Source organism: Ptychodera flava, chromosome 7, assembly GCF_041260155.1.
Source record: "Ptychodera flava strain L36383 chromosome 7, AS_Pfla_20210202, whole genome shotgun sequence".
Taxonomy (NCBI): domain Eukaryota; kingdom Metazoa; phylum Hemichordata; class Enteropneusta; family Ptychoderidae; genus Ptychodera; species Ptychodera flava.
Window position 1 is genome coordinate 2,818,017 of NC_091934.1, and position 25,408 is coordinate 2,843,424.

The window sequence follows — 25,408 nt, forward strand, 5'->3', positions numbered from 1 at the left end:
CAGACAGTTCTACGGCACCTGGACAAATCTGATAATGCACAACTTTCAAAATTCTTTCAAAATTCTCAAAACACACGTTTGATACTGAAATTTACTATTTTTAACCATGATTTAAGTTGTGAACAAGACAAAAACGATTTCAAGGTACTTGAAATGTATAAAGGGACTACTGCTACAATTGTGACTCTTTGATGACCTACAAAGACACACAGACACTGGCCATCAAAAAGCATGCTCTCAACACATGATACCTGGAAGTATCCTGACTCATTCTGAATATCATATTCAAGCAGACTTTACTACACTGATTTCAACGCACCCAGAAAATACAAAGACAACTATTTTTGCAAACAATTAATCCATCAGTTTTGTAGTGGCCAAGTGATTTCTTAACACATCCTATATAACAATGTACATGCAAATAAATTTTTCCATTTATTTAACAAAATATTCTGGCCTTTTGGGCTTGAAGAATGTATCCTGTTTTAGCATACAGACCATAGGCACCATTCAGATGGTGCCATTCAGATGGTGCCATTCAGATGGTGCCATTCAGATGGTGCCATTCAGATGGTGCCATTCAGATGGTGCCATTCAGAAGGCACCATTCAGATGGTGCCATTCAGATGGTGCCATTCAGATGGCTTAATTACAGCAAAAGTATTCATATCAATGATTTTTTGATATTGATACTGACAACAACACACATATAGAAATATTTTAAGAGGACTATCAGAAAGCAAAATATCTTAAGTATGTTTTCATCGTTTACACCCTGTGTATACGGACTATATGTCCATCATGCATCAATATTACGAACTGAAAGGAGTTGCAGACTAAAAGATGTCAAATGCTTTAAAAATTTGCAAAATAACACTTAAATGGAATTTCAGCATTTTGAGAGTATAAATGTACTACTGAGTAACTGTCCATTAATGAATCAGCTTTGGTCATCGTACATACTTTTCCTGTTGAGTTTTTCTGGTTCATTTGAAGCCATTTCTGTGAAATCTTTGAAGACATCTTGAAAAGTCTCATCTCCTACAAAAAGATCAAACAAAATATTACTTGATATCATGTTCTTTTGTCTGTTCACACAAAGTACAGTAATATCAGCAACATACTTGAAGAGTTAACCCACTGATTGTAGAGATATTTAGACAACAGATAAAATAAGAGATATGAAATATTCACCTGAACTTGAAAACAGCCCTTCGCTTTTCCTCATGTCTTCGTGAAGCCTGGCCAGTCTCAGTCTGAAAATGAAATGATATTGAAATCATATACCGGTATGTACATGTAATCTACACTGTGCAGTGTCTTGCAATAAGTGTTGTTATCAATGTCTGATAGAAAATTACAACTGCTGACAAGCCTACACCATCAAACACTGATGACAACTCTAATAAAATTTATCAACTGTCAACAAGGATTGAGACAGATAAGTCGGTGTCTGACTATGCTTGGAACATTATTAGCACTGCTTTGAGCTGATTACGGTGGCTCTGTATCAACACATATTGCAGTATTCTGCTTCAAAGTACATTTGTACACTGAGGGACATCGCAACATTTTTAACCCAAATTCAAAGAGTAACAAGATGCTGACTCTGTTGATGCAATCTTTGCTGAATTTGGAAAATTTTATCGGAGTTTTTATCAGTATTTAGCAGTGTTTGCTTGGCAGCCATTGTGCAGACGATACATGGTCATTTAGAAAACAACGCTTGGAATGATGTTGAAATGTCCATCTCCTCTGTAAAAGTGAAAGGTGTATGAATTAACATAAAAAGTATTTCAGTGTCAATGCCATGTGTCATATGGAGTAAAATACTGTACAGGTGACACAGAGAATACCTTTGTTAACACCAAGGAAGTTGACAGCTATTCAGAAGTTCCTTACTGAAAGATCTTAAATATGATTATGATTTATTTTCCATATAATTATTTAGGATATAGCGTCTCATGAAAGGATGGATTTTTAGTTTGCTTCGTTATTCATGGAGGGTAGAAAAATTGACCGACAGTTCATCACAGGGTAGGATGGTTGGGTTAGAGGGAGGGCAGCAAAGACAGATCAGTTGGAGGGTAGAAGAGACGGGTAGGTCAATAGGTAGCACAGACAGATGAATGATACAAAAGGTGGCAAGGTGGAAAGAGGTCAAAGGGTAAAATAAAATCAATGAGTGGATCACAGGGTGGCAATGACAGGTTGGTTGGTTGGTTGGTCGGAGGGTAAAATAGATGGGTGGGTCACAGGGTGGCAACGACAGGTTGGTTGGAGGGTAAAATAGATGGGTGTGTCACAGGTTGGCAATGACAGGTTGGTTGGAGGGTAAAATAGATGGGTGGGTCACAGGGTGGCAATGACAGGTTGGTTGGAGGGTAAAATAGATGGGTGGGTCACAGGGTGGCAATGACAGGTTGGTTGGAGGGTAAAATAGATGGGTGGGTCACAGGGTGGCAACGACAGGTTGGTCGGAGGGTAAAATAGATGGGTGGGTCACAGGGTGGCAATGATAGGTTGGGGGTTGGTTGGTTGGTTGGGTGAAGGATAAATAGATGGGTGGGTCAAAGGGTGGCAATGATAGGTTTGTTGGTTGGTTGGAAGATAAAATAGATGGGTGGGTCACAGGGTGGCAATGACAGGTTGATTGGAGGGTAAAAATGATAAATGGGTCAGACGATAGCAAACACAAGCTTTCTACAAGGGGGTTGCCATAGTGAAGTGTTTCTGACACAGGTTGGAGGAACTTGAGACCACATCAAGGAAACAACCATGATCAAAATCACTATTGACGTAGCACACTCTAATAAACTTGAACTCTAATTTACAGTAGAATTATGAAATTGATCCAAAGTTGACAATCGTGTAGCATCACCATTGGACTACACATTGTAGCTGTAGCTGATGACTAACCAGTACATTGCTCACTTGACAGAGTTGAATTCCTCACCATTATTTAGTTTCCTTCAACTAGAATGTAGTTTATCAAAACCATTTAGTTATGATCTCTATTGGTGACAGCAGTTGGCAAGATTGTTGTTACTGAAATACATTCTGTACATCAATGTTACACACCCACACCACACAGAGAAACCTAGAGGGGATCATTTCATTGCCTTCAGTTCACAACAAACCAACTCACTCAGATACCATATAGTATGGTCACATTGCCTGCTTTGTCCCTTACAATAAACGCTCCATACAAGAAATTCCAGACCAATTAAAACAGCATGACTAGATTTAATACAGGTGAATATGACCTTACTGGCATTGTAAAGATATTTCCTTTATTTGAATCAAATGTAATCTTGTGGAAATATTTTTAAATTACTAAGAGCATGCCAGAAAGATACCTGGTCTACAGCTACTGACCAACAAGCCAATATTAGACTTTACGTCATTCCTGCATGATACTGTATTACACATAAGCTCAAACTGTAATTGCATGGCAAAACAATCGCATCCGTGAAATAATCATTTCCACACTGCACAGTCAATGAGAGTATGGTTTTGGCAGTCAGTATTACATTTGACAGTATTATTTCATACGGAACAAACAATGATTGGACTAACCATGTTCATGTACACAACAATGATTGGACTAACCATGTACATGTACACAACAATGATTGGACTAACCATGTACATGTACACAACAATGATTGGACTAACCATGTACATGTACACAACATGATTGGACTAACCGTGTACATGTACACAACAATGATTGGACTAACCATGTACATGTACACAACAATGATTGGACTAACCATGTACATGTACACAACAATGATTGGACTAACCGTGTACATGTACATAACAATGATTGGACTAACCATGTACATGTACACAACAATGATTGGACTAACCATGTACATGTACACAACAATGATTGGACTAACCATGTACATGTACACAACAATGATTGGACTAACCATGTACATGTACACAACAATGATTGGACAAACCATGTACATGTACACAACAATGATTGGACTAACCGTGTACATGTACATAACAATAATAATAATAATAATAATTCTAATAATAATAATAATAATTTTATTCATTTCACCAGAAATTATAATACAAATGCGAATGTAATAAACAAATAAAAAAAAATCTTACAATAAGTAAAAATCAGGAGATTGATAAAAAACACCAAAGAAATGGTTTTATTTTTATGGAAAAAAGTCACACACACAAGATCTGGTGAGGACCAAGGAAGTAGTTCTTCAAGAACTAATCTAGTCCTTGGCCCAGTCAACAATGATTGGACTAACCATGTACATGTACATAACAATGATTGGACTAACCGTGTACATGTACATAACAATGATTGGACTAACCATGTACATGTACACAACAATGATTGGACTAACCGTGTACATGTACATAACAATGATTGGACTAACCATGTACATGTACACAACAATGATTGGACAAATCATGTACATGTACACAACAATGATTGGACTAACCATGTACATGTACACAACAATGATTGGACTAACCGTGTACATGTACATAACAATGATTGGACTAACCGTGTACATGTACATAACAATGATTGGACTAACCGTGTACATGTACATAACAATGATTGGACTAACCATGTACATGTACACAACAATGATTGGACTAACCATGTACATGTACACAACAATGATTGGACTAACCATGTACATGTACACAACAATGATTGGACTAACCATGTACATGTACACAACAATGATTGGACAAACCATGTACATGTACACAACAATGATTGGACTAACCGTGTACATGTACAATAATAATAATAATAATAATAATAATAATAATAATAATAATAATAATTTTATTCATTTCACCAGAAATTATAATACAAATGCGAATGTAATAAACAAATTAAAAAAAAACACCTTACAATAAGTAAAAAATCAGGAGATTGATAAAAACACCAAAAATTAGTTTTATTTTTATGGAAAAAAGTCACACACACAAGATCTGGTGAGGACCAAGGAAGTAGTTCTTCAAGAACTAATCTAGTCCTTGGCCCAGTCAACAATGATTGGACTAACCGTGTACATGTACATAACAATGATTGGACTAACCGTGTACATGTACATAACAATGATTGGACTAACCATGTACATGTACACAACAATGATTGGACTAACCATGTACATGTACACAACAATGATTGGACTAACCATGTACATGTACACAACAATGATTGGACTAACCATGTACATGTACACAACAATGATTGGACTAACCATGTACATGTACACAACAATGATTGGACTAACCATGTACATGTACACAACAATGATTGGACTAACGATGTACATGTACACAACAATGATTGGACTAACCATGTTCATGTACACAACAATGATTGGACAAACCATGTACATGTACACAACAATGATTGGACTAACCATGTACATGTACACAACAATGATTGGACTAACCATGTACATGTACACAACAATGATTGGACTAACCATGTACATGTACACAACAATGATTGGACTAACCATGTACATGTACACAACAATGATTGGACTAACCATGTACATGTACACAACAATGATTGGACTAACCATGTACATGTACACAACAATGATTGACTAACCATGTACATGTACACAACAATGATTGGACTAACCATGTACATGTACACAACAATGATTGGACTAACCATGTACATGTACACAACAATGATTGGACTAACCATGTACATGTACACAACAATGATTGGACTAACCATGTACATGTACACAACAATGATTGGACTAACCATGTACATGTACACAACAATGATTGGACTAACCATGTACATGTACACAACAATGATTGGACTAACCATGTACATGTACACAACAATGATTGGACTAACCATGTACATGTACACAACAATGGAAGGAAGTATATAGCAATCTGCATCCAAATACACTGTACTGGGTGTGAACCTTAAATGTGGAATTATCAAACAGTCAGAGTGTAAAAGCAAAAACAATGTGATGTACAAAAGAAAGCTTGTATTTTAAAGTTACTCTGTGATATTTACAAGATTTTCTTTTTTTTCCTCACTGGAGGATAATGATTTGAATTTAATCTCTTATAATAAACACAAGACTGCAAGTGAATGATAACAACATCTGAATTTTTCTAGCACTGGAAACATTTGAAATTATCACAATCATCAATGGAGATACTGGAAGCAAGTAGTTACCACAAACCACAGACTGAACCATGCAATTTGCTGGAGTACAATCATAAACTTAAACAAACGTAGATCTTTCATTGCCCTCTACGAATACTTGGAATGGATTTCAACAGAAAACAGAGAGTTGTTATCATAGTACTGAAAATGTACAACATGAAAGCAGGTCATATTCGTACCTAGCAACCACTACCAACACAGGATGGCATAGTGGTTGATACATCAAGGCTAACTGTTCTACTGGAAGCCAATAGTTGTCACAGCAAGCTAGTGGTTGTCAAAGCAAGATGGCTATTGTCACAGCTAGCTAGTGGTTGTCATAGCAATGCAGTGGTTGTCACAGCTAGCTGCAGTGGTTGTCACAGCTAACTATAGTGGTTGTCACAGCAATGTAGTGGTTCTAACAACTAGCTGCAATGGTTGTCACAGCTAGCTAGTGGTTGTCACATGCATAGTAAACTGGTAGGCAAAAAAACTCCACAGTGAAATTTGACACCAGGCAAAAGTGAATTGAGTTGATACATTTCAAAGGGATGAAAATCCTAACCAATGCCCATTGTTGATAAATATAAAGCCATGTATTCTGATGTTACCGAATTTTAAACAATTTCACCAAACATTGAATCACCTGACTTGTCCCTTTCAAATCTGAAAATGACAAAGCAAAATGACAGAAAAATTTTTTTCGACAACTTCCTTTCCAAATGTTAACAAATTACTAACTGTCACACAATTTATCAAAGAGAATAATAGAATCTCACACACCAAGGACCTGGGATCCCAGGTCCTTGGTGTGTGAGATTCTTTTTCTCACATGACCACAAAATGCGTTAAATTCACATTGGACACGTACACCATTATCTAAAATCGTGACAAGTCTGTCGTCTGCCACTGTACTTTGACCTGCTTACTTTGCAGTTCTGGCCCGTGTGTTACTCGTCATGCCCTTGGATAACATTTTGCGCGCGGAAGAAAACAGGCTGTTTATCATCCAATCAGAGCTCGTGTAATATTTACTGCAGAGTGTGGGACGATTTCTGAGAGTTTTGGATCGATTTTTCCCCCACTGTCAATCCCGCACTCCCAGCGGCCAGGAATGTGAGAATCACAGAGACCCAAGATTATCTTTTGCAATCAAAACAATAAATATCAAAAGGTATACATAAATTGTAATTTCATCATAAATTGAAACAAATTTGGAGAAGCCATTCTTTTGTGCCTAAATACCCAGCATATCTATAAACCACCATGCTTTTAATCTGAAGTAAGATTTTTGACCAAACAATACCAAGAATACACAACTAGTTATTCATTACATAGAATATGAGAATTCTTAACAAATTGATCCCTTGGAACCAGCAAATAGAATATGTTATTATAATCAGTGTAAGAAATCACCTCACTAGATGCGATGTTACACAGCACACGTCATGGCCAGTGCATACGTTGAGAAATAGTCTTGCTCACAGATTTTATCCAACAGCCTTGAGGGCCTTATTTCTACCTCATTAAGCATTGTCAATTATACTTGATGGATATTCTTGGCTTTTTTTACCTTGTGAAGTTATTATTATGCAAATAGGGGCTAAAAATAAAGATTTTGATAATATTTTCACCTAATCCTTAGTCACACTGAAGAATAACATCATCAGAGTATGACCTTACAACAATGCATAGAACTACAATAACAATGGTAGGATCTCACTATCTTTAGTTCTGTTAAAATTGAGTATAATGTATACAATCTAATTTTTCCCAAACTTTGGTTCAATATTTATTGAAGATGTTAATGATATTTTGGAAACCATGTTTTTTTCAGACTGTATTTTTAGTTTTCTAACAGCATATCAACAGGAATTCTGCTTTGAATAACTCAATATTTTTTGATCTGGAACATCCAGAACCAAATATCTATGCATCAAAGTCTGGGTTTATCTATTTTATGATAATCTGATTAATTGCACAGAAAATGAAAACATGGTCATAGGAATGCATATCCATAAATGTCCATAAAACAACCACATGTGATCTAAAACAAAACAAAAGCAATGTACATGTGTTTGCCTTATTGCTCTATCCTGGTACGTTATAGGTAAATGTTGACCTGTGTCTGAAGAATAGACACGTACAAAGATGAACAAAATAATCAAGGAAAAATACCAGCCTTGTAGATTAACATGGATTGGATGAAGTGACTAAGGTTGGTTAAGTTTTCCTTCATTTCAAGGCTGTTGTGGAAATTAAGAGACTGAAGATATGAAAGATTTGGGTTGTTCAAAGATTGAAATGATACCAGAGCTCATGTTCATAAACTGAATATCTTCAACAACTTATGTACACTGTAGAGTCTGTGAGTTTTTTGTCTTGAGTCAAAACCTCAGAGATTGACAAAGTGACACAGCAATATACAGTATATGTATGAGTGAAAGTAAAAAAGCTATGATACTTTGTTCATTGTGTAAGGATGGATGAAGAACTGTGTTGCAAGGTTGAAAGGGAGAGAAGAGTTAACCACATATTAATATCTTTGCATGTCAGTTGTCAAATACGTGGACATGTTGTATACATTGTTATTACGCAGATGACACCATCCAACAGAAAACACCGTCTCATTCCACCAGAAACTGGAAATCCTTATTTGTTGAACCTTCGTGTCTATCTTGTGGCATATGGTACATGTATTGAGTGTTTGACTGTTTGCATGCATACGTGTACATTCAATGTCTGGCTTACACTTTCTGCATACATAACAAAAACAATTTTTATGCCCTCTAAAATAATACATAGATTGAAGACTACTGTCATTGGTTACCAAAGTGTTTACAGAAAGCAGTGGTAATTATTACATTCTGAAATTAAACAACATTTGTTTATCTGGCAATAATTTGCTTTGTTTTATTTTGTGCATTTGTGAAAATCTCTGTACAATATGACATCAACTGAATAACAGTAGTGAACTGGTGATATTTTCATTGAGTTTTTAAAAGCCATTAAAAGTAATTCAGAATTTGTTAAAAAATACAAAATTTAAGATGGTTCCTTTTATCTTTGATGTTTTTACAAAGAATAATTGAGATTTCATTTTCAAGAGCAAAATGAAACTTTTAAACTTGTATCAATGAAGAAGAGAGAAATAATTGAAGGTGAATCACTTATTTCACAACCCCTTCCTGATGTTATTGATATTTCCACTTTTTGAATGATTTTGAAATTGTAAAGGAAAGATCACATGGACTGCTTTTTCTGTGACTCAATGATAACCACATACTGGTACAGCAGTCTACAATCTTAGTCCACTTTACTGTTTGAAGTCTAGTGATATTAGAACAAAACTGAACTTAGCAGTAGCTGAGATATTTGCGTGTTGGAAATACATTGAAGATCAAGCGTTAGTTGCTATTTGAATTGTTAATTCACATGAGCAATGCTGTCAGTAAGGTCATGGCCAATATACATGCATATTTAACAAATGAGTATCATCAGTAGGATTCCACACACTTTACCTCATAGATTTAATCAATGAGTTTTAGTGGATTTCTAGGCTATATAATATCACTATCAAAGCTGTAGTGTAGATTGCACAATATCATAGAATTACTCTATGATGCTATTTCTTTTCCTTGAAATGCACATTAAAGTTGGCAAAAAATTTATAGCAATGTACTGATTGAAATGATTAGCAATCATCAAATGAAAGCATATTAGGTGTATCTCTCTTAAAATCACTGTTTAGCCACCCTAGATAACAGTCAAATGTTGAATAGTACTGTCATGTCCCTTTTTTTCGATGAAACGTTATTAATTGGATATGCTAATACATGCTATATTTCTATGATATTACATGCACAGCTAAAATCAACATTATATTTTGGCTAAGTTTTAACATTCTGAGCTCAGCTGTATTATTGGCCATTGCCAGCAGCACTTGTTAAACTGTACCATCACTTTTTGCAACATAGCCAATCACTTAACACATCAGATTAAGACAATCAGATTATGGCGATCAGATCATGGTAATCAGATCAATGCAATCAGATCATCTCAATCAGATCAATGCAATCAGATTATGGAAATCAGATCATAAGATCATGGCACTCAGATCATGGCAAATAGATCATGGCAATCAAATCATAGTGTAAACCTCACATTTCAGCCTCTTGAAATGTGGTGAAAAACTTGTGGGAGTGAAATCGTTGTCTGAACATGCCGTGACTATTCCAAAAAGAAACCATTGGAAATGTAGCCAAAGGGAAACCAATGCAGAGAATGATTTTTATGCTGTTAGGATTTGTATTGTGGTGTTAAAAAAACTGCTGATGATGTGTCAATTCAGTGTCCCTTAAAACTTACACACCTCAATCCATGAAGTTAATTGATCTACCTTGTCAACATGTTCTAGAAACAATGTTTCAGGTCTTCCTCTTTTGACTCCATTTTCAAGACAGTTTCTAAGTCTGTAATTTAGTCACATGTGAATCAAAGTCAGCAAAACAAATCTGGTACAGATCTCAGCGGGGTTTTGTACTCACAATACAGCAAGCTCTCTTACACTCTAACACTTTCTAATCAATAGAATCTATGGTAATTGTATACTTACAATGTGACAATGTCAGCATTTGTGGTGGTCAGGGCAATTTTCAGAGCATCCTTAAATAAAAACACGAGACAAAAATAAAATCATAATTTTATATGACTTGGATGATGATAAAATATGCAATAGTGAAAAATAAAACATTGTATGTAACAAAAATCATCAGAAAACATTGTCAAATATTGTATTTTGTAAGAAATGAGGGAATATTCATTTGTTAAACAGAACTTCACTCACAACACTGCCATGAACAACTTGAAACTGGTGTTTGATCCTATTTTACTGATAATCTGTGATCTCTACAAACACAAAATCTGATATCTGCTCAACTTCTTTACACCTTGGCACACGTTGAATATCATAAATATAGTTGAATGAGGAAAGCTCAACTGCTGACTGAAAAATTGACAAACTAGTACACTAGCATGAAGATTGTAATATTTTAAGGAAAATACCCAATAAAATTCTTTAAATATAAAAAAAAGAAAAGAAAAAAAAAGAACAGACATCACTCAATATGTTACAAACTTTGTGGTATTTTCATATTTCAAGATTTGACATTCATGTACTAAAACCTTGAGTAATATTCTTTTTCTAATAATTTTAGTTGTACATTGCCACATGTACAATTGGTAAAGTCATTGAGTATTATACCTGATACTGTTTTCACAAAGACACTTTACAACGGATAAACTAAGTACAATCACGATGCCACAGAAGAAAGCATACATGATCTGAAAGCTCTATAATTTATATGTGTAGACTTGATTGAGACCTTGTCTTTGTACAGAGTATCTCAACTACTGCCTTGTCTGCTATTTAATTTGAATCAACATGGTCTACAAAATATCTGTGTTGTCCTTAGACGTTTAAAGCCGGGTGAATTACCCAGTTGTTTTGCCTTTTTTATTGCCTACTTTTCACTATCAAAAAAATTCTATGGTTGGCTTGCCAATGTAAGTTCTGGTGGTAAACCCAATGCACAAGCAAAACAACTTGCAGTTTTGTAATTCCTTTCTCAACATTTGTGTACACATGTGATACATACAGAATAACAGTTTCTGAATACTCATAGTGCGGGGGTCATTTGAATGTGTTGCCTAGTGTGATTGGGTGATGGATGCATACTAGCCTTTCCTATCAAATAACAGACATCACCATTGGTTAGAATGTCTCATGGAAAAGTAGGTTAACCTTTCAAGTAATCTTTGCAATAATGGCTGCCTAGAGGAGGATAGTGATGATGCGGATGGAAGATTTCTTTTCAAAGGAAGCTCGATCAAAAAGTGTTGTTGGTTTGAAACACTTCATTTCTTTTATAACTAGGAAATAGAAATATTTTAAATTGGCTGAGCTAGAAAAGCATGCATTCAATAAATTCATTTCATTGGAATTTAGATGAAGTTACCAATGCAGCACCAAATATACAGTATATATAAAGTATATATACAGTATATACCGCTGGGAACATAATAGACCATTGCAGTGTAACTCTGTATCATGATTTTGCAAACATACAGATCACATGCATCCCTGTGTGAAAGTGGAACAAATGATATCAAACATTTGACTATTTCATCGATATTAGTGAGTCACTTGAGGTAGAATAACCATGATCAATTTCAGAGTTTACAATCACAGTAATGGACGGTGCAGTCAGCCTATTCAGTGACATAGGGCTGTACTCTGCTGACAATACAATCACAGTAATGGACGGTGCAGTCAGCCTATTCAGTGACATAGGGCTGTACTCTGCTGACAATACAATCACAGTAATGGACGGTGCAGTCAGCCTATTCAGTGACATAGGGCTGTACTCTGCTGACAATACAATCACAGTAATGGACGGTGCAGTCAGCCTATTCAGTGACATAGGGCTGTACTCTGCTTACAATACAATCACAGTAATGGACGGTGCAGTCAGGCCTATTCAGTGACATAGGGCTGTACTCTGCTGACAATACAATCACAGTAATGGACGGTGCAGTCAGCCTATTCAGTGACATAGGGCTGTACTCTGCTGACAATACAATCACAGTAATGGACGGTGCAGTCAGCCTATTCAGTGACATAGGGCTGTACTCTGCTGACAATACAATCACAGTAATGGACGGTGCAGTCAGCCTATTCAGTGACATAGGGCTGTACTCTGCTGACAATACAATTACAGTAATGGACGGTGCAGTCAGCCTATTCAGTGGCATAGGGCTGCACTCTGCTGGCAATACAATCACAGTAATGGACGGTGCACTCAGCCTATTCAGTGACATAGGGCTGTACTCTGCTGAAAATACAATCACAGTAATGGACGGTGCAGTCAGCCTATTCAGTGACATAGGGCTGTACTCTGCTGACAATACAATCACAGTAATGGACGGTGCAGTCAGCCTATTCAGTGACATAGGGCTGTACTCTGCTGGTAATACAATCACAGTAATGGACGGTGCAGTCAGCCTATTCAGTGACATAGGGCTGTACTCTGCTGACAATACAATCACAGTAATGGACGGTGCAGTCAGCCTATTCAGTGACATAGGGCTGTACTCTGCTGGTAATACAATCACAGTAATGGACGGTGCAGTCAGCCTATTCAGTGACATAGGGCTGTACTCTGCTGGCAATACAATCACAGTAATGGACGGTGCAGTCAGCCTATACAGTGACATAGGGCTGTACTCTGCTGACAATACAATCACAGTAATGGACGGTGCAGTCAGCCTATTCAGTGACATAGGGCTGTACTCTGCTGCCAATACAATCACAGTAATGGACGGTGCAGTCAGCCTATTCAGTGGCATAGGGCTGCACTCTGCTGACAATACAATCACAGTAATGGACGGTGCAGTCAGCCTATTCAGTGACATAGGGCTGTACTCTGCTGGCAATACAATCACAGTAATGGACGGTGCAGTCAGCCTATTCAGTGACATAGGGCTGTACTCTGCTGCCAATACAATCACAGTAATGGACGGTGCAGTCAGCCTATTCAGTGACATAGGGCTGTACTCTGCTGGCAATACAATTACAGTAATGGACGGTGCAGTCAGCCTATACAGTGACATAGGGCTGTACTCTGCTGACAATACAATCACAGTAATGGACGGTGCAGTCAGCCTATTCAGTGACATAGGGCTGTACTCTGCTGCCAATACAATCACAGTAATGGACGGTGCAGTCAGCCTATTCAGTGGCATAGGGCTGTACTCTGCTGACAATACAATCACAGTAATGGACGGTGCAGTCAGCCTATTCAGTGACATAGGGCTGTACTCTGCTGACAATACAATCACAGTAATGGACGGTGCAGTCAGCCTATTCAGTGACATAGGGCTGTACTCTGCTGACAATACAATCACAGTAATGGACGGTGCAGTCAGCCTATTCAGTGACATAGGGCTGTACTCTGCTGGTAATACAATCACAGTAATGGACGGTGCAGTCAGCCTATTCAGTGACATAGGGCTGTACTCTGCTGCCAATACAATCACAGTAATGGACGGTGCAGTCAGCCTATTCAGTGACATAGGGCTGTACTCTGCTGACAATACAATCACAGTAATGGACGGTGCAGTCAGCCTATTCAGTGACATAGGGCTGTACTCTGCTGCCAATACAATCACAGTAATGGACGGTGCAGTCAGCCTATTCAGTGACATAGGGCTGTACTCTGCTGGCAATACAATCACAGTAATGGACGGTGCAGTCAGCCTATTCAGTGACATAGGGCTGTACTCTGCTGGCAATACAATCACAGTAATGGACGGTGCAGTCAGCCTATTCAGTGACATAGGGCTGTACTCTGCTGCCAATACAATCACAGTAATGGACGGTGCAGTCAGCCTATTCAGTGACATAGGGCTGTACTCTGCTGACAATACAATCACAGTAATGGACGGTGCAGTCAGCCTATTCAGTGACATAGGGCTGTACTCTGCTGCCAATACAATCACAGTAATGGACGGTGCAGTCAGCCTATTCAGTGGCATAGGGCTGCACTCTGCTGACAATACAATCACAGTAATGGACGGTGCAGTCAGCCTATTCAGTGACATAGGGCTGTACTCTGCTACAATACAATCACAGTAATGGACGGTGCAGTCAGCCTATTCAGTGACATAGGGCTGTACTCTGCTGACAATACAATCACAGTAATGGACGGTGCAGTCAGCCTATTCAGTGACATAGGGCTGTACTCTGCTGACAATACAATCACAGTAATGGACGGTGCAGTCAGCCTATTCAGTGACATAGGGCTGTACTCTGCTGCCAATACAATCACAGTAATGGACGGTGCAGTCAGCCTATTCAGTGACATAGGGCTGTACTCTGCTGACAATACAATCACAGTAATGGACGGTGCAGTCAGCCTATTCAGTGACATAGGGCTGTACTCTGCTGCCAATACAATCACAGTAATGGACGGTGCAGTCAGCCTATTCAGTGACATAGGGCTGTACTCTGCTGACAATACAATCACAGTGATGGACGGTGCAGTCAGCCTATTCAGTGACATAGGGCTGTACTCTGCTGGCAATACAATCACAGTAATGGACGGTGCAGTCAGCCTATTCAGTGACATAGGGCTGTACTCTGCTGGCAATACAATCACAGTAATGGACGGTGCAGTCAGCCTATTCAGTGACATAGGGCTGTACTCTGCTGACAATACAATCACAGTAATAAACGGTGCAGTCAGCCTATTCAGTGACATAGGGCTGTACTCTGCTGACAATACAATCACAGTAATGGACGGTGCAGTCAGCCTATTCAGTGACATAGGGCTGTACTCTGCTGGTAATACAGTCCTTGTTTGTAGTCAGTGAATAATAATTGATTTTTGTGTATCATTTGATTAAATTATTCTATTTTTCCACACAATACTTAAAAATAGCGTCAATGACACTGTAGCTCCCATCCTGGACTATTTAGTTTTTGTTCTCTGGTCAGATATTTGAACATGTGTGAAAGGGATAAAGTGCATGAAGTGAAAATACTTAAGGTGGTTGGAAAGGCTATTTTTGCACCAATTCTTTTATCAGAGTTAATGTCAAGTTTCAAGTGTTAGAATCAAGATATTTAGCTCAAATTTTCAGGATAACTCCCTTAGTTAATATTTTCTCCAAAGAATATAAAAATTGTATATTTGCAGCCATGATTTTGAAATATGACACCAGTAAATATTAAAATTTAATTTTTCATATTTTTTTTACATATTTGAATTTAATAAGAATTGGATAGTATTAATATTACCAAATTAGTTATAAATATGTTGACACTATTTATTGTAAGATTTGTACGGCAGGATTTGTAAATAAAATTTGTTTTTATGATTTTACATGGGTTTATATATCAAAAAATTATTAAAAATTCTTTCAAATTTCAAAATGTGATTTTTCAAAAAGTACTTCAAATACAGGAAAATTGTGCCGTACAAATCTTATCTGTAACCTTGTTAATAGGCTGCAAAAATTCCATGTCCATATCTCATTTCAAAGTTGGATTAAATTGGTATACAATTATGTAGGAAAACTGTTATTCTGTCAAAAATTTGAAAACAAGCCATATTTGCACCCCTCTTTTGAAGTCATAGAGCAGTTTTTTTTGGGTTAATCTCACTTTTGACACCTCTTTGACACTCAAAGAATCTAAAAATGCATTTACAATAGCAGTCACTCACTCTGAATGCCAGCACGACCTTGTCAAACTTTCCTGAAAAACAGCAAATAATGACTTTCCCTTTTCAAACATTTTATTAACAGCTAGGGGACCTCTACCATAGTTAATACACTAAGGACTCCCCAACTTCTTCTTATTTGGTCAGTTTTTCAGAAGTTTTAACAGGCTATAACTCTGCAATGCCTTTGTGCCCAAATGTCTAGTTTTTTTTTATTCCACAGAGAATGTTGACTAGTTTTATATTTTAATAGTTTTGTTGAAATTCATAACTGACGCTCTAGCCTTTCCAACCACCTTAAATGAAATGTACTGGAGACAGTGAAATATGTTTAATGTAATTATTCAGAATATAAAATGGAAAAAATACAGAATTAGATATATCGAATACTGTGATACAACCATTAACTCAACAAGTCATTTACAATGACATAGTCCCCACTTGTAATAGGAGTATTAGTCTTGATGGGGCAGGAAAATGTGGTCATTAAAAGTATCACTGGAGTGTATATGTTGAGATCTATGGGCACATAGGTCTATGTTGTTGTTCCCAATTTGAAACACATGAGGCATGTCTAAGTTATGGTTCTAATCGGGAAAAAAGATCAGACCTCTAGCAGTATTGGCCAGCCAGAAATACATATGCGCATTATAAATGAGGTACAAGATGTGACATCTTAAGGTCTAATATCCTATCAAAATTGGAGGGTATAGAACTTGTGGTTACTGAAATATGCATATATATGTGTAATCAAGGTCAAAGGTCATCGAGGTCACATGACATTTCGAAAAAAAATTATATTGCTAATTAATCCCTATATGCCAAAAAATCAGATCTCTAGCTCTATTCGCTTGCCCAGAATTAGATGTGTACATAATTAATGAGGTAAAGCGTGTGTTGTCATAAGGTCTCCCATCCTACTAAATACAAAGGACATAGCACTTGTGGTTACTTATTTATTGACATAAACATATATTTTAGGTAAAAGGTCATCGAGGTCACATGACATTTGGTCAAAAAATTTCTCTCCTATAGTTATCCCTATATACCAAAAATCAGACATCCAGCTCTATTGGCTCGCTCAGAATGAGATATGCGCATCATTATTGAGGTACAGTATGTGGCGTCATAAGGTGTCCAATCATACCAAACATGAAGGGTGTAGCACTTGTGGTTACCGAGTTATGGAAAAATATGTATATTTGAGGTCAAAGGTCACCGAGGTCACGTGACATTTTGTCAAAAAAATTGTTTTGCTAAGTTATCCCTATATACCAAAAATCACACCTCTAGCTCTATTGGCTCGCTCAAAATTAGATATGTGCATAATTAATGAGGTACAATATGTGGCGTCATAAGCTGTCCCATCATACCATACATGAAGGCTGTAGCACTTATGGTTACTGAGTTATGGACAAATATGTATATTTGAGGTCAAAGGTCACTGAAGTCACGTGACATTTTGTCAAAATAATTGTATTGCTAAGTTATCCCTATATACCAAAAATCAGATCTCTAGTCTATTGGCTCGCTCAAAATTAGATATGTGCATAATTAATGAGGTACAATATGTGGCGTCATAAGCTGTCCCATCATACCATACATGAAGGCTGTAGCTCTTGTGGTTACTGATTAATGGACAAATATGTATATTTGAGGTCAAAGGTCACCGAGGTCACGTGACATTTTGTCAAAAAATTGTATTGCTAAGTTATCCCTATATACCAAAAATCAGACCTCTAGCTCTATTGGCTCGCTCAAAATTAGATATGTGCATAATTAATGAGGTACAATATGTGGCGTCATAAGGTGTCCCATCATACCATACATGAAGGCTGTAGCACTTGTGGTTACTGAGTTATGGACAAATATGTATATTTGAGGTCAAAGGTCACCGAGGTCACGTGACATTTTGTCAAAAAAATTGTTTTGCTAAGTTATCCCTATATACCAAAAATCAGAGCTCTAGCTCTATTGGCTCGCTCAAAATTAGATATGCACATAATTAATGAGGTACAATATGTGGCGTCATAAGGTGTCCCATCATACCATACATGAAGGCTGTAGCACTTGTGGTTACTGAGTTATAGACAAATATGTATATTTGAGGTCAAAGGTCACCGAGGTCACGTGACATTTTGTCAAAAAAATTGTTTTGCTACGTTATCCCTATATACCAAAAATCAGACCTCTAGCTCTATTGGCTCGCTCAAAATTAGATATGTGCATAATTAATGAGGTACAATATGTGGCGTCATAAGCTGTCCCATCATACCATATATGAAGGGTGGTAGCACTTGTGGTTACTGAGTTATGGACAAATATGTATATTTGAGATCAAAGGTCATCAAGGTCACATGACATTTTGTCAAAATATCCGAGATATCTGCGTAAACAGATGGACTCACGGATGGACGAACAGACGGACATGACCCAATCTATAAGCTCACTGGACTTCATCCGTGGGGACTAAAAATTGTGTCACTGCATCCTTTTTGCAATATGAATACGATGAGAAACTAAATTTTTATTTTTCATGGCCTTATACATGGGAGTCTATGGAGATCTGCCTTATACATGGGAGTCTATGGAGGTGTTAACTAAAATATGCAAATTTCCCACGATTTGCCCAAATTTGGGAAAGGTCACTCCTATGCACTTCCATACCAAGTTTCAAATCAATCGGACTTGTGGTTTCAGAGCAGGAGATTTTTTGACCAAAAATGGGAGAAAATTACAAAAAAATTCATGAAAAATAGCAAGTCCAAGATACTGACCCAAGATGTGCACAATCATTTCATGTCAGCCCAAAGTACTTACATGCTAATTTTTCATGTAATCTGCTCAGTGGTTATTGAGTTTTTTCAATTTTGACTGTTTTTTACATTTTTTCACTAATTTGCATATTTTTGGCGATGACAACTTCATTTGAACAAAATCTCATCTACAGCCTATCATCCATGTACACACCAAATATCAAGACGAAATGTACAGCGGTTTTGGAGTTTTTGATGTTGAGGATAGACATACAGACATACAGACATACAGACACACAGACATACAGACATACATACATACAGACATTTCCCTAGCCTATAAGAATAGCTTCCATTGCCATATATACATATGGCTATGGGAGCTAAAAATTGTTGATGAGCTGTTTGATTGACTAATTACGATGAGATCATGTTCTGTCATAAAGTAATAATGTTAATGATATAAATTAAATTGGCTGCTTTCAGATTTCAAATACTCTATGGGCTGTGAAAATTATGTTGGCAGTTTTCTCCTACCTTTCGCCTCTTTCCACTGCTTCACTGCCTATTCCATGAATACTTGACATTGAAGATATGTCAACCTTAGCACCATTTATTGTCATGCGGAGGAGGACATGCTAAATGTACCAAGAGCAGATGCTGATAATCAGGATGCAGTACATGAAACTGTCAGTGCCACACAAACACAATTAGAAGCCCTTCATGTCAAACTCTATGAAGCAAAAGCAGTCCTGAAACTTTGTGATTACTCTGATAACAGTAACAGTGACATTAAGGATGAACTTGAAGATTGTGAGGACATGGTGTAGTACTTTGTTGGTGTTGAACTATTCTATACCAAAAACCAATTAGACATGAAACTGGCTGTAATTGGATCTATGAGTTTAGTCTTCAAGTACTTTGTGCATTCTCATTACCAGAGCAGAAATTCCCACTGAATCTCAGTAAAATTACACTCAGATGTCACCAGAAAACGTTTCCACTTGTAAATTTCAATTTTTGCCTAGGGAAAGGGGAAAATCCCCTCTCGCAATCTCTCCCCCCTCCCCGTTTACTAATCTCACTCATTGCTACTTTTATTATTTACCCTCCTTCTTATAAAACTAAGGACAACACTGAATTAGCTGTTTTATAATGTTGCAAATTCATTTACCACAGCCATTACACCTTGTAAAAACACACAGCCAACACCAGACAACCATGACAGTATATTCCATAGTGTCAGTTTTTGTCCAAACATTAATTAAAGCAGCTGTTCTAAGTCCTTGGTTCTGACTAAGTTCAAAGAAAAAGTTCATAAAAAATCCAGACCCTTTAATGTCTATATGGAGAATACATGTCTGTCATTGACAAGCCGCCATATCAGTCAATATAGCCCACCACCGTCGAACCGATCTTGAACGACCTGACATCGAGATGATTACCATCGAAATTAACCAACAAAAATCAAAATCTGTCATTGTTTTGTTCATCTATTGTCCTCCTGATGTAGAATATCAACACCTGGCTTGTCTCTTTTTCTTATACATTGGATACAGTTCTCGTGGAAGACAGGGAAATCATTGTCCTCGGTGACTTTAACATTGACTTGTCTATAAATGACAACAAGTCATTAATGTGGTCTCGTTTTATGTCAAACGACTATGGCTTTACCCATCTGGTAAATGAACCAACTAGAATTACTCCTACCATCAAGTCTATGATAGACCACATTTTTGTGACTCATACCGTGAATATAACTCAGACCTTTGTACCAAAATACAGTATCAGTGACCATTTTCCAATCAATTTGTGTCACACGTAAATTATCGTTACAGCACAAAAAGAATGCACATGACACTATCACTTATCGCTGTATGAAACAATTTATCTTAGACGACTTTCTCTCAGACTTACAACAAGTCTCCTGGAACATCATCGAATGCTTTGATGACCCTGATGACATCATTGAAATATGGACTCACTTATTCATGTCTGTTCTTGATAAACATGCTCCTATAAAACACAATCGTGTACGTCACCTGCGTCATCCTGATTGGTGGAATGAAGAGATATCAAAATTAATCAAACTACGTGATACAGCCAGAAGGACATCTCACTTCTCAGACTATAGACACTTAAGAAACAGAGTCAAAAATCTTATTTTTAAATCCAAATCACAGTACTTCAACAATTTCCTATCATCTCGTGACATGAATATATCAAAGTACTGGAAATCATTTCGCGAACTTGCTCCACCAAAATTGTCAAGTACGCCAACCAAACTTAGATCAGGTAAAAAAATTTTTACCGATCCTAAACAAATCTCAAATACATTCAATGAATACTTTATAAACATCATCAACAAGCTGTCTTCCAAATGTAACAGTAGTCCAGTCAATCTTGACAAACTGTCAGATTTCGTCAGTATCCAAAAGAACCTTCTTTCAATTTTCCACATCCCATCCATGTCTTTTAATTTCGTTCTCTCCCAACTAAAATCTCTAAATTGTAAGAAATCTCCCGGTTCAGATTTACTTCCACCCAAATACTTAAAGTTGGCAGCCAACACTATAGCACCTTCTCTCACGTATGCATTTAACTGCTGCATTATTAAAGGTCACTTTCCATCTTTATGGAAATTGGCTCGTGTTAGTCCAATCTATAAAAAAGTTCCAATAGATGAACCTGGTAACTACAGGCCAATAAGTGTACTTCCTGTACTTTCCAAACTCCTCGAGCGCCATGTTCACAATCACCTTGTAAATTTCATGGAAACACACAATCTCTTCTTTTCTAATCAATCTGGATTTCGAGCCAAAGACTCTTGTGAAAGTACTCTTGTCAGTCTGGTCAACTCATGGACTAAAGAAATCGATCGTGGAAACATCGTTGCTCAGCATTTTTAGACCTGAGCAAAGCGTTTGATCTCATTGATCACGCAATCTTGTTGTCAAAACTAAAAATCTATGGGTGTTCTGATCATACCCTGTCTTTTTTTAAATCATACTTACTCACACGTAAACAATTTGTGCAATTTAAACGTACAAACTCAGATGTTATTGATGTCAGTGTCGGTGTGCTGCAAGGTTCCATACTGGGCCATTGCTCTTTATTATTTATGTTAACGATTTGCCCCTTCACCTTGAAATTCATCCTGTACTTAGAGCCAAGTCCTTTAACACCATATCTACTTACCTGAATGCTGATCTAAAAATAGTTGACAATTGGTGTCTTACTAACAAACTTTGTATCAATCCCAGTAAGACAAAATCAATGATCATCACAACTTCTCAGAAGAGACGGCACATTGACAGTGAAAACTTCAACCTCACTTTGGCTGGTAAAACTATTGACTGCGTCTCATCAGACAGGTTACTAGGGGTCACCATTTCTAATAACCTAGACTGGTGTGAACACATTTCAACCATTGAAAGCAAAATCAATTCCAAATTGTTTCTTTTGGCACGCAACAAAAAATGTCTTCCTCTCCACTCACGCAAGCTATTTTATTACTGTTTCATCTCACCACACATCGATTAGGCTGCGTTCCAAAAAAACGGTTGGGGGGGGGGGGGCTGGAGGAATTCAGGGGGGATTCGAAAATTTTGGGGTAGTGGAGGGGGGGGGGGGAACTTGAAAATTTTGCTCTACCTGTAGGGGGGGGGACTTGAAAATTTTTGGGTCCCTTTTGAGTTTTACATTTTCCAATTCCAAGTTTTTGTAGGTAATTCAATGAAAAATGAATACCATTTTTTATGTCATCAAAATGTTGTAATGTTAGTAATAATTTAACAAAATCTAGAACCATTTTGTCACATTTCATGACTTTTATCTCGAAAAAATCTAAACGTGTAATTTGTCGTTAAAAACAAACTTGAGCCTCGTAACAGGGCAGAAGCTGCAATATTTCTATGCAATATAACAACTACAGTTTCTTGCTGTCTCCCTACAGCATCTCAAACACACAATATTTAGTTTGTCGACAAAGCCTGTATATATAAATATAAGGCCAGAGAAAAAAAAAAATCTTGTTCATCGGATTTTTTGGACCAAGTCCCAGGAGCGGCGAGCGAAATTTTTTTAATTTTTTATTTAGGCCAAAGGTAAACTCGGTTCTCTGGCATTTTTGCACAGATGCAGACAAGGCAAGATAATCGTTTCCCTTTTTACCAGAAATATCTCAGACAAGAAACACTGATACTGGTAACTGAATTCAATACTATATTTCCCAACAATAACATAGGCCATTACATTCACAGTTAGTGTTTGCACAACATATGCTGAGCATTTCAACATCCTCTCAGAATAAAACTGAAATGTACAGCAAATCACTGAAATTCAACAATTCAGTATTGTCCTTTAATATTGTCCTGGTGGGACCTAGCATCTGAGTTTTTTCATTTTACTTTGGCCCCATGTTTTGGCCTCTTTACCACTGTCTATATATACACATTTTAAACACTGTACTGTGATCGGAGTGAAGTTATATAGTCATCATTCAGATCGTACTTTAACATCGACGCAACCATGTGTTTTGTCATTGCCGTACATTTTTATACTTTTGATGCAATTTTCAGTCAATTGGATGCACCGTCCATCTGCTGTCACGATCTTGTTGAACAAATCGCCGAACATAATATCAGGACAAACACTGAATAGCGTCTCTGGAACTAACTGTTGGCCATCACGTCGAATGTTGGCGATCAAATTAATACTCATGATGTGACAATTCCAAATATGCCAAAGTAGAAGCGGCGATTCCGATGAACAAGTTTTTCTTCCTGGCCTAAATATGTTTTTGGTGATAATTTAATTGGATTCCAGACTGACAGTCAGTTGTCAGTGATACAAATGCATGGTACATATACATAGGCTGTGATAGCGAGCTGAATACTGGACAATTCAACATGCTGTAGGGAGTAGAACAAGAACGCAGTTGTAAAACTGAACAAAAATATTGCCAACATTATCAAAGTTAATACAGCTACTGCCTACAGTTAGTGTCACTATCAGATACTACCCTGCTACTGCAGTGTCACTGTCACTGCATACCTGAACAGTGACAGAGACAGCTCTGACTCTGATGTACATGGTAGTTGAAGAAGAGTTTTGGTCAAATGACACTCATGACAGTGAAACTCACTTGTACACAAGATCAGGCCAGAGAGCAACACATGGAAGAAAACATAGAAATGTTTGAATTCTGGCATATGAGAATAATCAAATATTCAAGAAAAAAGAAGGGGTCACCATACTTGATTTTCTAAATTTTCACACTCTTACTATAAAATGATACAGAAGTAAAACTTTGAATTGTAAAGACTAAAAAGAAAAAGTATGTGACCAAATGGAATTATTTTTTTTTTAACCAAATTTGCAATTATCACACCCAAAATTTCAGAGATTAAAATATTTATTTGATGGAATATCTTCCGGTATTGTCAATTTTGAGTAGCGTCTAATTCATATAGGTCTTGTAGTTTTGAAACAATTTTTTGGTAGGTTGCTGTGCAATACGGTAATTAGCCAGAATTCACAATTTTCCTACTCTCTCATGATTGCATTTTGTGTGCTCTTCAACAGGAGCAATTGACCTGGCCAGAGTTTGATTAACTCAAGTTGGCTTTTAGACCAATAAATCTAAAAAATTCACTGATGCATTTAAAGAACTTGCCTTTGGAATATGACTGTACAAAGTGCTAATACAGGTAGTGTTGAACACCTGTGAGCAGAACGGCGCAATACATGTTATTTTTTCTACGCTCACATCCTTTACAAATATGCGGGCCTGTGAAAGTTGGGGGGACTTGAAAAATTTTGACCATATAGAGGGGGGGGCATTTGAAAATTTTTTAGGGTACTTAGGGGGGGATCTGAAAAAAAAAAGATTTCAATCGAGATTCCTCCAGCGCCCCCCCCCCCCCTAATCGTTATTTGTGAACGCAGCCTTACTGTTCTAATGTTTGGAGCTTTACTTCCAATAGCAATATCTATGCATTGGAGCGTCTACAGAGACGTGCAATGAGACTTATTCTTGACACTGTTCCGCCTCTTTCCACTTATCAAATGTATACTCAGCTTCATTGGCTACCCATTAACTTGAAACTCCGTTGTAACCGTATGGCCCAAATTTACAGAGCAACTCACAATCTAACCCCTGACTA

The 25,408-nt window shown here is 37.2% G+C and overlaps 1 protein-coding gene across 3 annotated transcripts in view; it reads right to left on the reverse strand.

Annotated features, from left to right (window-relative positions):
• Positions 1-601: 601 nt before the first annotated feature.
• LOC139136568 (arf-GAP with coiled-coil, ANK repeat and PH domain-containing protein 2-like) overlaps positions 602-25,408 on the reverse strand; it is a 78,803-nt gene continuing 53,996 nt past the window's right edge. For 2 of the 3 annotated variants that reach the window (XM_070704308.1, XM_070704310.1), the window contains exons 26-28: positions 10,818-10,867; positions 1,195-1,256; positions 602-1,041 (exon numbers count right to left, since the gene is read on the reverse strand). In XM_070704308.1, the coding sequence (XP_070560409.1) occupies positions 941-1,041; positions 1,195-1,256; positions 10,818-10,867 (213 nt within the window). In that variant the 3' untranslated portion in view covers positions 602-940. Of the gene's footprint in view, positions 1,042-1,194; positions 1,257-10,601; positions 10,675-10,817; positions 10,868-25,408 lie in introns of all 3 variants that reach the window. The other variant, XM_070704309.1, reaches the window with a different exon arrangement.